The sequence below is a fragment of the Ictalurus furcatus genome, chromosome 3 (genome assembly GCF_023375685.1).
Source record: "Ictalurus furcatus strain D&B chromosome 3, Billie_1.0, whole genome shotgun sequence".
NCBI lineage: Eukaryota > Metazoa > Chordata > Actinopteri > Siluriformes > Ictaluridae > Ictalurus > Ictalurus furcatus.
This window is the reverse complement of record NC_071257.1, coordinates 26,621,897-26,633,782: the sequence shown is the minus strand read 5'-3', so window position 1 is coordinate 26,633,782 and position 11,886 is coordinate 26,621,897. Positions and strand designations below refer to the sequence as shown.

General features: G+C 37.3%; 1 protein-coding gene across 1 annotated transcript; it reads right to left on the bottom strand.

The window, feature by feature from the left end:
• Positions 1-523: 523 nt before the first annotated feature.
• On the bottom strand, positions 524-10,484 carry sncga (synuclein, gamma a). The gene is made up of 5 exons (XM_053621783.1): positions 9,862-10,484; positions 6,000-6,041; positions 4,525-4,652; positions 3,080-3,136; positions 524-1,674 (listed from the first exon to the last, which is right to left on the bottom strand). Exons 1-4 carry the CDS (start codon positions 9,980-9,982, stop codon positions 3,080-3,082), a joined length of 348 nt encoding a protein of 115 aa, XP_053477758.1. The 5' UTR covers positions 9,983-10,484; the 3' UTR covers positions 524-1,674.
• Between the last annotated feature and the right edge of the window lie 1,402 nt (positions 10,485-11,886).

Here is an 11,886-nt window from a genome sequence, read left to right as displayed (position 1 = left end):
CTGACACACCACAAGAAAAATTATATCAAGTGCAAACATCTAAAATATAGTCAGAATGAGCTCATATTTTTCATTATGCATCAAACACATGATTAAGAATATATTTCTAGCCAATTTCCAGCTTGAAATGGTCTTATCTTATTGGCAAATCGTTTTGATTCTTCTAGAACCAAATACTAAATTATCTTACTGCTCATGTTTGAAGTAATTGTTTTTAATTAACTTTATAATGTTGCACTGTAATCTCACGATGACGAATATTAGATATAATCAGATATTTTCATTCTATTTTGCTTATGTAGGTTGAAATGTATTATTTAATATCCTCTAGCTTACTGTATTTGTTTGATGTGCTTTACTGTTTAAAAGAAAATACAATACTGGTAGGCAGTTTAGTTTTTAACCAAACATTTATTTCAGGTGCTGAATTCATTTAGAAAATGAAAAAAAAAATCATTTGACTGGAAAAATAATTCGCAGATATTTGCGCCACAGTTATAGTCAGTTAGTGAGTTGTGTTTAAGGCAACATGCATAGCTTCTGCAAAACAATGCTTCCATTTGTAATATTTCAGCTCAGTTTCCACAGTTCAATTCATTTTCAATTCAGTTTTATTTCTATAGCGCTTTTAACAGTGGACACTGTCACAAAAATAAAAAAAACTTTAAAGAATAAGAACTAGGATAATTAAGAAAGGGTTGCCGAGCTGGCAGATTAGTAATTCATCACTTGGAGCAGAACTGCATTTTAAGACAGTAAGGATTGTTGTCGCCTCAGCTCTATAGCATTACTTTTTCTTGGATCATTAACAGAGGATGTCATTATGTCATTAACTTTCTCCATCATCATATTCATCCAGTCGTGCTTTATGCTTTCAGAGCTACTCAGAAACTCACTTAAATCTGTCAGGACATTCATTTTTATTCCAAAAAAGGCAGAGATGTTTATATCTTCCTCTTTAATGATAAGAAAAAGCCTGATCTTTACTGCTCTCTGAGGTATTAGGCACTAGTACAAAGGGTTAGTAAGACATATGGGTTTGGGATGCCTTTAAGCTGATACAGGTACAGCAGGTGTAATACACCAGTGTGCAAGCTGACTCAAGAGCAAAGTGTTTGGTATATACATATCATTTTATATTCTATATTAGTGTATATGATAGAACCCTAAGCATAAGCAGAACGCTGATTGAGGAGAGAGAACAGTATAGGTCTGTGTGTGCTTAGTGATGGAGGACAATTACATGTAGTTCAGAATAGAACACGCCTTCATGAAAGGCAAAGAGGGATGGGAGATAAATGCAGGTGGAGTCGATAGAATCGTTTTGGAAGTCTAATTGTAGAAACCAACTTCTAAGTGACTAGTGAAACAGAGAGGAGACGCTAAGTGGAGTGTACAAACAACTGAAAATTTGACAGGGAGACGTGTGTCTTGATTTTCATTAGACGAAAGGCATTCAGGTATTATAGTACTACCACTATTTCATCCCAACTTCAGCCATTTATATATCAATGCTATTTGGGAAGTGTTTTTCGAGTCACACTAAAAAGCTTTGGTGTTGGAGGGATCAAAACACAAGAAACAGTAGGGAACTGACTGCAGTTAACATCTTACTATCCTCTTGAACACCCAAAGACCATGTCAAGAAGCCATCGGTCCTAGAAGATAACGACCCTGAAATACAAACGGAAAAGATTTCAGTAAGGAAATGAAAGGGACAATGAGCAAGTCTAGCTTTTAAAAAAATCACACAAAGTTAGCAAAATTGTATGGTCTTAATTATAAGGTATTACAGCTTAAACCTAGTCTCATGTTTTCTCAAAGTGGGGTCAAAATGGGCCCACCAGACCCCATTCCTACCACCACGGGACCTGTGATATACACTATAGCGAGAAACTGCACAGTTTGATTAAGGAGATTTTTTAGGAGCTGGTATTATGTCTACAGGACGTGAAAATATTCAGCAGCAGAGTAGTGTGATTCATTACCACTCCAAAGTTGATTATTTTCTTATAGCAGCACATCCTGCAGTGTTTTATTCTTCTTACTGTTGATTATAATTTTTATTTATTAAAGAGTGAATCCTTGTACATAGCACATTGTTGTAGCCGTTATAAACAAATTTCTTACCAGCTTTTGTCTCTCTTTTGCAGTTAATAAGACAAAAAAATTGCAGCTTGTCATGTTACTACAGAAACAATAACATATTACATGAGCACATTAACATAAACCTGTGATCTACCTTGGAGCCAGCATTATTGTTGGAACTGCTGTTATAGAAAATTAATCAACACCTTTTGACCAATCAGAATCGAGAACCCAACAGTGCTGGTATAATTACAGGGTGTCCCAAAAGTCTCCATACATAGGGGAAATTAACACTTTTTAGCAAAGTGTTAAGTCTTCCAAAATTTTTTGTACTTATTTTATATTATATACTTAATTTATATTAAATATTTTTCAGGTAGCCTTTAAGAATGCCTTTGATGAAGGTATTGAAATCATTCTCATGGCTGGATCGGGAAGCGGTCGCAAGATATTGATGGACTTGAACAAGAAACATGTATATCACACACGACGCTGTTGCCAAACTGGGAGCTAAAGTAGGGTGAGACGACTCCATGTGTGTTTATAAAGAAATGGTAATCATGTAGAGGAGTTACATTTTGCAAAAAATGTTAATTTCCCCTATGCGTGGAGACTTTCGGGACACCCTGTAGTATTAAAGTTGGCACTTAAATAGAAAGTTCAGGAATAAAAAGCTCTAAAGTCTCTATAAAATAAAGAAATTATATCAATCATTGCATTATATGTGTAAAGGGTTCAGTAGGAATTCTTTTACACTGGAAGGAGTTCATGGCTGCAAAAAAAAAATTGTGAATCCCTAATCCAGCAAGCATGTAATGAGCTGAAACTTAGTTTGTTAAATTCATATGGAGTCTATATCTATAATAACCAACTGTGAAAGATAGCATTTGATGGATAGGTTCTTCTGTGTGGTCTTCCAACGCATCTACCTTCTCACTGTCCCCAACATATCATATATCTCTATGCCTGTCATTATTTCCTCTTCTCTTACCTATTGTCCTGCATCTGCAGCTGGCTCTGCTGCTTCTTCGGTTTGGGACGGTTCGGCCTGAGAAGAGATGGAGAACAGTGACTCAGATATTTGATCTGAACTTTAGAATAGGACATAGCCTCTTCAGAGCCAGGCCAGCAACTCACCAAGTTCCATGAGTTTAACCATTTTTTGTTCAATTTTGTTCAGTGTATATATACCTGGCTGTAAGAGTGCTATAAAGTAAGTGTCGCTGTTTATGTCTGCAGCGTTTAAGAGAATTTCTTGGTTAGCTGGGAGGACATGTATGAGTTTGGAATTAGGGGGAAATGTGTAAACAATTTTATATCAAAACCCATGCATATAGATGATTAGATGTGGATTAGATTCGAGTGATCCGTGAAAGAAAATAGCAGTGGTGAATATCCAAGGGTTCACTATAAGGAAAATTGAGTTAGCCTTCAAGATAATGCAGTCATGGGAATACGTTTGAAGTGTTATTGTTTCTCTTTCTTAAATACAACTTTTTTGATTAAAGCCTTTTGGAGGAATTGATTTGAGACTGGTCAATGTTCAAAACCTACAGAGGTGCTGTTGCATTCTTTTAAGAAATAGGCATGGCTATCATATCAAACACATTAAGTGTCATTAAATACAGGAGCAATATCATATTTTAGTCTGCATATGATCTTGTCTCGTCACATTTGTTAAATAGGAGCGTGACTGTGTGTTGGGTTTCCAGTCTGCATATTCATATGATCTAGATTTCTCAATAAACGTGTACGCCCTTCTGTGACTTTTTTGTTGTATAAATTTATTTTTACACATCTACCATATCACACAGTTACTTAATACTAAAAACCCCTGAAAATTTCTGGTTGTCAAAACAAATATGGAATGACCTAAATTTGTCATGTCATTAATGCCCCAAAGACCTTAGTGTTTACTTTTTTTTTTTAAACCAGAGCTAGGCTACCAAACTAGACATAACAAACCGGTATCGATTGCGCTCACACTGAAATGCAGTTTCAGCATCGACAGTCTCTGTCATTAGACTGCCAGGAGTCTGTCTGGCCTCAGGGGAAGGGGGGGGGGGGGGATGATATTTTTGTGCTTCATGAGTTTCATCATCAGACTACATCTCCTTTTATTAAATAAATCTAAAACTTAAACTTCCTTTAAATTTTTTTAGTATCTTCCTTTGAGGTTATGAAATGGTTTGATGTTGAAAGCTCATGAGCAGGAACATAAGATCATGCTGAATGTTTGAGCCCATGTTAGCACCTCAGTGATCGGCTGTTCATCCTGGCCACAGTCGCACATGAGGGAAACAGATCAATATAAGATAATTACATAATAAACAACATCATCACATAAGAAAATGCAACAAAATTGGTGAATTACTACAGTTATCAGTTTTACACATAGAGTTTTACACATGTGGTTATTCTAGATGTGGTGTTTACCGGGTTGATCAGTCCAGTAGATGCCACTACAGTCCCCAGACCCTCCACTGCCTTCCCTGATACCTCATTGGCTCCTGCTACTGCAGCCTCGCCCACAAGATTCGCCTGTTCAGTCGTCTTCTGGGCAACTGGGAACATGAGACAATAACCTTACATACAATATTACTACTATCAATAATGATCAATAATAATGATAGTTATCAATAATAATTGTATTAACTTTTTATTTATATGAGACTTTTCATACATTTAAAACACAGGTCAAATTGCTGTACATGCATTTTCCATGCCGTTTATCCCACACAGGGTCAAAGCTTCGAGCCTATTCCAGGGAACCTGGGGCAAAAGGCGGGGGACAACCAGGACAGGCTGCAAACCCATCACAGGGCACAATCGCACACAAACTCTCACACCCAGTCACACACTATGGACAATTTTGAAATGTCAATCACATTGCCAATCACAATGCCATGCATGTCTTTGGACTTGTGGAGGAAACCCCCGAAGCATGGGGAGAACATGCAAACTCCGTGCACACAGGGCGGAGGCAGGATTCAAATCCCAAACCCAGGAGGTGAACGGCAAACAAGCTAACCACGAAGCCACTGTACACCCAAAGTGCTGTACAGTTTGTGCAAATAAACAAAACAAAAACCTAATTAAAAAAAAACAAACATGAAAATGAAAAAGGATATAAGATAAATAGAAGGCGTTTGGTATGAAATACAATGTATAAAATGAGAATCAATGAGCTGGAGAATGTTACAACAATTATTAATGATAATGATATTAATGATAATCAACAACAGTGTGGTGTGATGCCAATACCATCCAAACGTTATTTCCCTATAAAAGCACATTCTCAACGGGCTTTATTTGTCTTGTACAACTTTATTATAATTTTTGCATTTATAGTTCATTTAATGTCGAAGAAACAAGATAGTCTCTGTTATCACTTATGTTATAAGCGATAAGCATTCGTTCCATTCCCACACCAGCTTCTCTTTTTCTCTCTCTAATAAGACAAAACTGCAGCTTGTCCTGTTACAGAGAATCTGTAACCATATCCATCCGTGAAGACTTTCTACCTTTACCTCTGACTGTTACAAACCACTGACACTGGAGACTCCTTCCAAAATGCGAAATAAACATCTCGACATTGAAAACTTCACCATATCCACAATTACAATTATTTGTTTATGTGGAGCATCTGCCATACAATTCCCTGTGTACGTGATTTATATAGTGATTTCTAATGCATTAGAATGAGTGTATAACTTGCAGCTGACACCACTGTCGGTGCTGATGTTATGAAAAAAAAAAAAAGTTAATCAATACCTTCTGACCAATCAGAATCAATCATTCATCAGCACGGTGGTATAAACAGTATTATTAAATGGTTAAGTAAAATGGATTTGTGCTGTTAACAGGAATTAAAATAAGTGGTGTAGAAGTGTGCAGCTTTCTGTCCTAACCTGTGTTCACGCTGGAAACCATACCTTCCTTTGTCTTTGTACCTGTAAGAAGGACGGAAAAAAAAAGAAGGTTAAATGTAAAATTTGTAAATTCATTATATAAAGTGCATCTGTAATGGCTCAAACAAGGTGAGGTGAAGCTCTGATGTTTAATATTTAAGTAATGCACTGCAGGGGCAGTTCTTTCTGGACTTTTCTAAGCTCCACTGCAGCCGCTGCTCTCTGTGTAGAGCTGGAGTTCTTCCCAGCCTTTTAAAAGCAGAGCAAATGTCAGTTACACACTTCCTCTAGATCACCAATTTTACAGGACATGAAAGATGGATTCTGAACATGAACCCTGTTGTTGTCTAATTCTGGACAACACCCACACAGCACTCTGAAATGTTCTGAATGTCCATTTTTACCCCTGCAACTAAAATCCCAGTGCAATGTGGGCCACATTCTTCCCCATCTCATGAAAATTACAAACACACTCACGCAAACACACATGTCAAATAAAGCGTTGTTCTTGTTCTCCAGTACAACGGGCTGATTTAGCACCAGGACATGCACATTCCAGAGAGCCTGACTACCGCTGGGGGGACAAACACAAAGGCCTGGGTTTTATAAGGCTGCTGTTGGGATCAGTAGAAAGATCTATTTGAACATGACTCACACAATATCGGATGGCATAACACTGTGAGTGGTAGTCCATGTAATAAATTAAATGGAGGATGGAGGGAAAGGTAACATGCTAAAAGTTCTGTAGTTCCTCCACAGGTTACAGGAGGCTCTGAGCCTGGGTATGTTAAAGATTTCATTCTTGACAGACATGCAATTGCTGAAATAAAGATTTTTGTGCCAGTTTTATTTATTTATTTGGACAAAATTGATTTTCTTTTGCAGAAATGTACTAAATGCATAATGTAATTAAGGGAAAAAATGAAAATGACCCCATCCAGGGTGTCCCCTGGCTTGTGCCCTGAGTCACCAGGGATAAGCTCCATTCTCCGAGTGACCCTGTGTAGGATAAGTGATATGGAAAATGAATGGATGGATGGATGAAATGAAAATTGTGAATGTATAATGATGTATGGCTTTTCTTTTTTTCCCATTTCCCCCTATTTTGGTCACCTCCCAATTCCCACCCACCAGCTAGGTCTCCCGTATCATACAACAGCTACCAACTGGGGAGGGTGACGGCTAACACGTGCGTCCTCTGAGAGACATGAAGCCAGCCAACTGCATATTTTCGAATTGCTGCTCATGCTGCGTCACAGGGCAGAGGTGCTATCTGCCCTCTTCCACATACATGAGCTCACAGGTGCCCAGGGTTGGCTAGTGTTACTGTGAATGACAGGGGAGAGACAGTATGCAAGCCGTTCTACCCAGAGAGCACAGACAATTTAGCTCAATTGGCTCCTGGCCTGGGATGGCTGTGGCATCATCGGGACGAACATTTTTCTGTTGGAGCGAGGGCTTGTGTACAATGTAATGAACAATTTGTGTGAATGATTCGGTGTGTGTGTGTGTAGCAGTAAACGACCTTCAAAATGATCAAAAATAAAATACATACTACATGTATTCATCAAATAGCAAAAATGTATGACTGGTTTTGGTATATATATATATATATTATATATATATATATATATATATATATATATATATATATATATATATATATATATAAAAGCAGAGAACATATATATATAATATGTATCTTATAATAATGTATTTTAATGTTTAAAAGGCATTTTGGAATCAAACATCAGGAATTTGTAATGCATTTCAGATATGCAACTATACTGCATATGCATGTACAGTATGTGCAGTATTGTCTGACCTCTGATGCACTGTCTATCTAAAGCTTTTACCTCAAGCTCTAATGCACTCACTCCCCCACCCCTCCCTTAACCCAATCTACCAGTTCACTGCTTTTTTGCCCTCTACTCACACAGCTCGCTTTATAGACGTGTCTGAGAAACCACATGCACACAAGCAGACAGTCTAGAGTACACACTAGCAAATAGAGGGAATATATGGATGAGACACACTCATGTCTGTATCTCAGAACACACAGCCACATATACTAACACATTGTGTGTTTGCAGTACCAAGTGTACATTAGCAGAAGACAATAAAAATGATGCACAAGGACAGATAAGCAGAGAACATGCTCATAACCTGCATAGTACACTACCTCAAGAGTACTCACAATAGTGTGCCATAGGGATGCAAAAGTTCTCTCTTATTACTGTTGAAGCAGCCAACATTGTCAGTGTGTTGCCACTTCTCACTCACTCCTTTCATTTCTTACAGGGAAGAAATGTCATGCTGGAGATGTAGACATTACCATCACTTCTACCTCAGACACGCTACCAGTTCTCCACAGACACTGCTTTCCATTTGCATTGCTGTAACATTGCTCAAGCTCTGCAGCAGTTACAAGCTTTCAGTCACATGTGGGTTAAAGATAAAAAGGGTTAGTACTGTCATAAAGTGCAATGGTATTTAATATTAAAATACGTTATTAATATTAATCATTTAACAATGATGAAAAAAATGTCTTAATATTACAATTAAAATAGTAACCTGCAATAGTATAGTAAAATAATAGTATAGTAAATGCAATAGTATAGTATAGTACAATTGTATAGTAAAATAATAGTATAGTAAATGCAATAGTATAGTATAGTACAATAGTATAGTAAAATAATAGTATAGTAAAATAATAGTATAGTAAATGCAATAGTATAGTTTAAAAAATAGTATAGTTTTAATAGAGTTGGACTTAAAGTCCATTTAAAGAAGTTTTATTCAATAATATCTGATGGAAACAATTTGATTAATAGTTTAAATAATATTCATGACCTTATAAGAAGTTATTACAGATAGAGAATAAGGTTGGAGTTGGAACTATGACAGCAAAATATACAGAATGTACAACTGTGGTTATGAACTATTACAGTGTGACTTTTCTATGTAATTCAAGTAGTATAGGTAAAAAGTATCTTTTATAGTGAATTATATTTCTAACGGGTGACCTTTCTGACCTTCGTGCTTAAATTAAAATTTTATTCTATTACAATTTTATTTGTTGTATTTTTTTTTTTTTTTAACTCTTCAGCTTTGATCCATATGTGAGAAAATATTTCAAAAATATTTGATAACTGTTGCTTAAAAAGCATGTGTATGTATGTGTCCAGTTGAAGGTTCTGGTCTTTGCTAGTCCATTAATTTGCTGCACCCTGATCATTCCGGTATGAATTGATCGCATCTCCCTCTGGTTCCCACCCACTGCAGTCAGTGAAAGTACAGACAGAGCCACAGGGCTGTACGGGGTGACTCAGGGACCACAGCAGGGTTATTAAGTGTGTGTGTGTGTGTGTGTGTGTGTGTGTGTGTCAGCGGGGAGTGCTGATTACTCCGGTTGATACATAAGCAGCTGATCAGAATGACAGGCAGGTGGGAGATGCTGGTAAATTCATAGGCTTTACAGCTCTGCTCACATCATGATATGACAGCATTAATAATGACATCAAGGACTGCATCCAAAAAGCATCCCGAAGGAGGGAGCTCCAGAGCTCGATAGGGTTTGCAGAAATAAAGAGTAAAACTGTCATGAAATAGCATTTCAGTTCTCATCATCTATTTTTTCTGTATATAAAAAGGGATCTCCAGACCCAGTAGTAAGTCCTATTTCTGGAGGAGAATTGCTGGTAATGCAATTTGCTTAAATTTTAAAACTCAACATTTGAAAATAGAACACATCGTGATTAGTTATATAGGGCCGAAAACGACTCTTTAATAATGTTAAACCTAGACGCTTCAGGTTGAAATCAATAAACACTATACAAAAAAACTTGTATTCTGGACGTACCGACATACATGACACCCTCCTTGGTTTTGGCAGCAGCCTCCTCCAACCCTTCCTTGGTCTTCTCAGCTGCCGCTACCACTCCCTCCTTGGCTATGGAGAATCCCTTCTTTAGAACATCCATCCTGAGAGCTGTGTAGATCTGTGAGTGACTTTCAGCTGCTTAGTGCTCAGTGTCTTATAGCAGCTCACTTACTCTGAGTGTGTGTGTGTGTGTGTGTGTTGGACTGCTTGTTGGGTCCTGGGTGAGTGTGTAAGAGAGTGGCTCTTATGAAAGCAGGCTTGGCACTGAGAGCTCAGACAGATTGAGACACCCTTAACAAGTAGGGCAGCAGAGTGGATGTGGGGGGGAGGAGTTAAAACAAGTGGGTGAAAGCGCAATTTAGCAAAATTAATTAGAAAAACACAAACATCTTTTCAGCAGATTATGTAGAATGGATAACTATTAGTCATAAGGTTGAGTCTTATACATTATCCATTAAGTGATATAATTTGTTTAAAAAAAAAAAAAAAACAGTAAAATAGTCTTGCCTTTCATTTCCCCTTCAGCATTTAATATTAAGCCTAATTTACGTTCTTTCCATTATAAATCTCACTATTGGGTTCCCTTTACAGATTGCATGTACCGAACATAGTGATATTGTCCTAAAAATTAAATAATTTGTTTAAAACGCTGAGAGAAATGTAGTTTAATTATAGCTTTAAACACAGTGCTCAAATAAAAGTATTTCCACTCTTTCCAATATTTCATTATTACCATGTGTATGAAAAGTGCTCTAGAATAAAAACAATTATCCTCATTTTTAAATGTAAAGAGATTTAATTAACGCACGAGGAAGAGTCCAACGAAAACCTTAAAAGTCCAACATAAATTTGGAGCATTTGCATCGAATGAAATGGAGTGTGCAGAAAAACACTTTGTGTTTGCAAGAAATAATGCAAAATTTAAAAACAAGGCTTTCACCCTTGTATGAACATACCCTGGCTCATAAACTAATAACTAATTATTCTGCATGGCCATTCAGATGCTCAAGCTTATTTCTAATGTATTACACTGCTGTAATTAGATGAACTCTGAGAGCACAACTGAGGAAACGAGGATGTGCAGAGCTATAAATAGACCAATTGCTGCTAAACCTGAGGACTTATTTTTAAACTTAACTTAATATAAAGTAAGTAAACGTGGACATGGAGTCAGTCCAGTCTGGGAAAATGACTAAAGTGTGGACTTATATACTCATGAGTGCTGCACTGCACGGACTGAGACGTGTATCCCTTCCACGCTTATAGAGTGATCAGAGGAGCTTATAGATTGTATTTGTGAGTCAGGCTATTTATGCCTTTGATTGAGTGGATTATATAAATATTGAATGAATGGGAGATTATTTTGTGGTTTTTCCTTATACTTGTATCTTTTCACATTTTCCTACCATTTTTATCTTACCACATTAGTCTCTGGTATTTCAACTCTGACTCTGCAGATTCTCCTCTAGCACCGAGCGTCTGTGGCTCTCTGCCTCTACCACACCCTGTTCGACAAACTGGAAGAAAGCCAATGGCTATATATAGAACGCTGCATTCGTCAGGACAATGGGAGAATGTAAGCTGATACTGGCTCCTGTATGGATGTGCTCATCATCTGCATGGATGCAGCAGAAATGGAGACCGCGTGCCCATCGATGTGGTCCTTACAGGCATCTAACAGGGACATGTGGAAATTTACCACCATAATGCACCCAAGTGACATACAGAAAATGTCATCCATCAATAATGAGAAGTACTCTAAAGATGTGGAATTGGCACGAACATCTCAACCACGAGATGAATTAAGAGATAAATCTGCCCTCCTTGGCAGGAAGAGTCTGGTGACTCTCATAAAAGGCTTCTTAAAAGCATCTGTAGTGTTGTCCACATCCTGCGGTGTTTCGGATTCAGCTTCTTTTAAATGAACAAAACAGTTACTGTACTATTTTATGATCCAAGACAGGACTACCATATTTATTTTGTGAAAATAAAATTTAATAAAGA

Bases quoted from the DNA above. Each gene is read 5' to 3' on its own strand.
- sncga (XM_053621783.1), bottom strand. From the start codon at position 9,982: ATGGATGTTCTAAAGAAGGGATTCTCCATAGCCAAGGAGGGAGTGGTA. The intron at 6,042-9,861 runs GTACGTCCAGAA...TCCTTCTTACAG, and splicing joins GGAGGGTGTCATGTATGTCG to GTACAAAGACAAAGGAAGGT. The intron at 3,137-4,524 runs GTAAACACCACA...ATCTCTTCTCAG, and splicing joins CTACTGGACTGATCAACCCG to GCCGAACCGTCCCAAACCGA.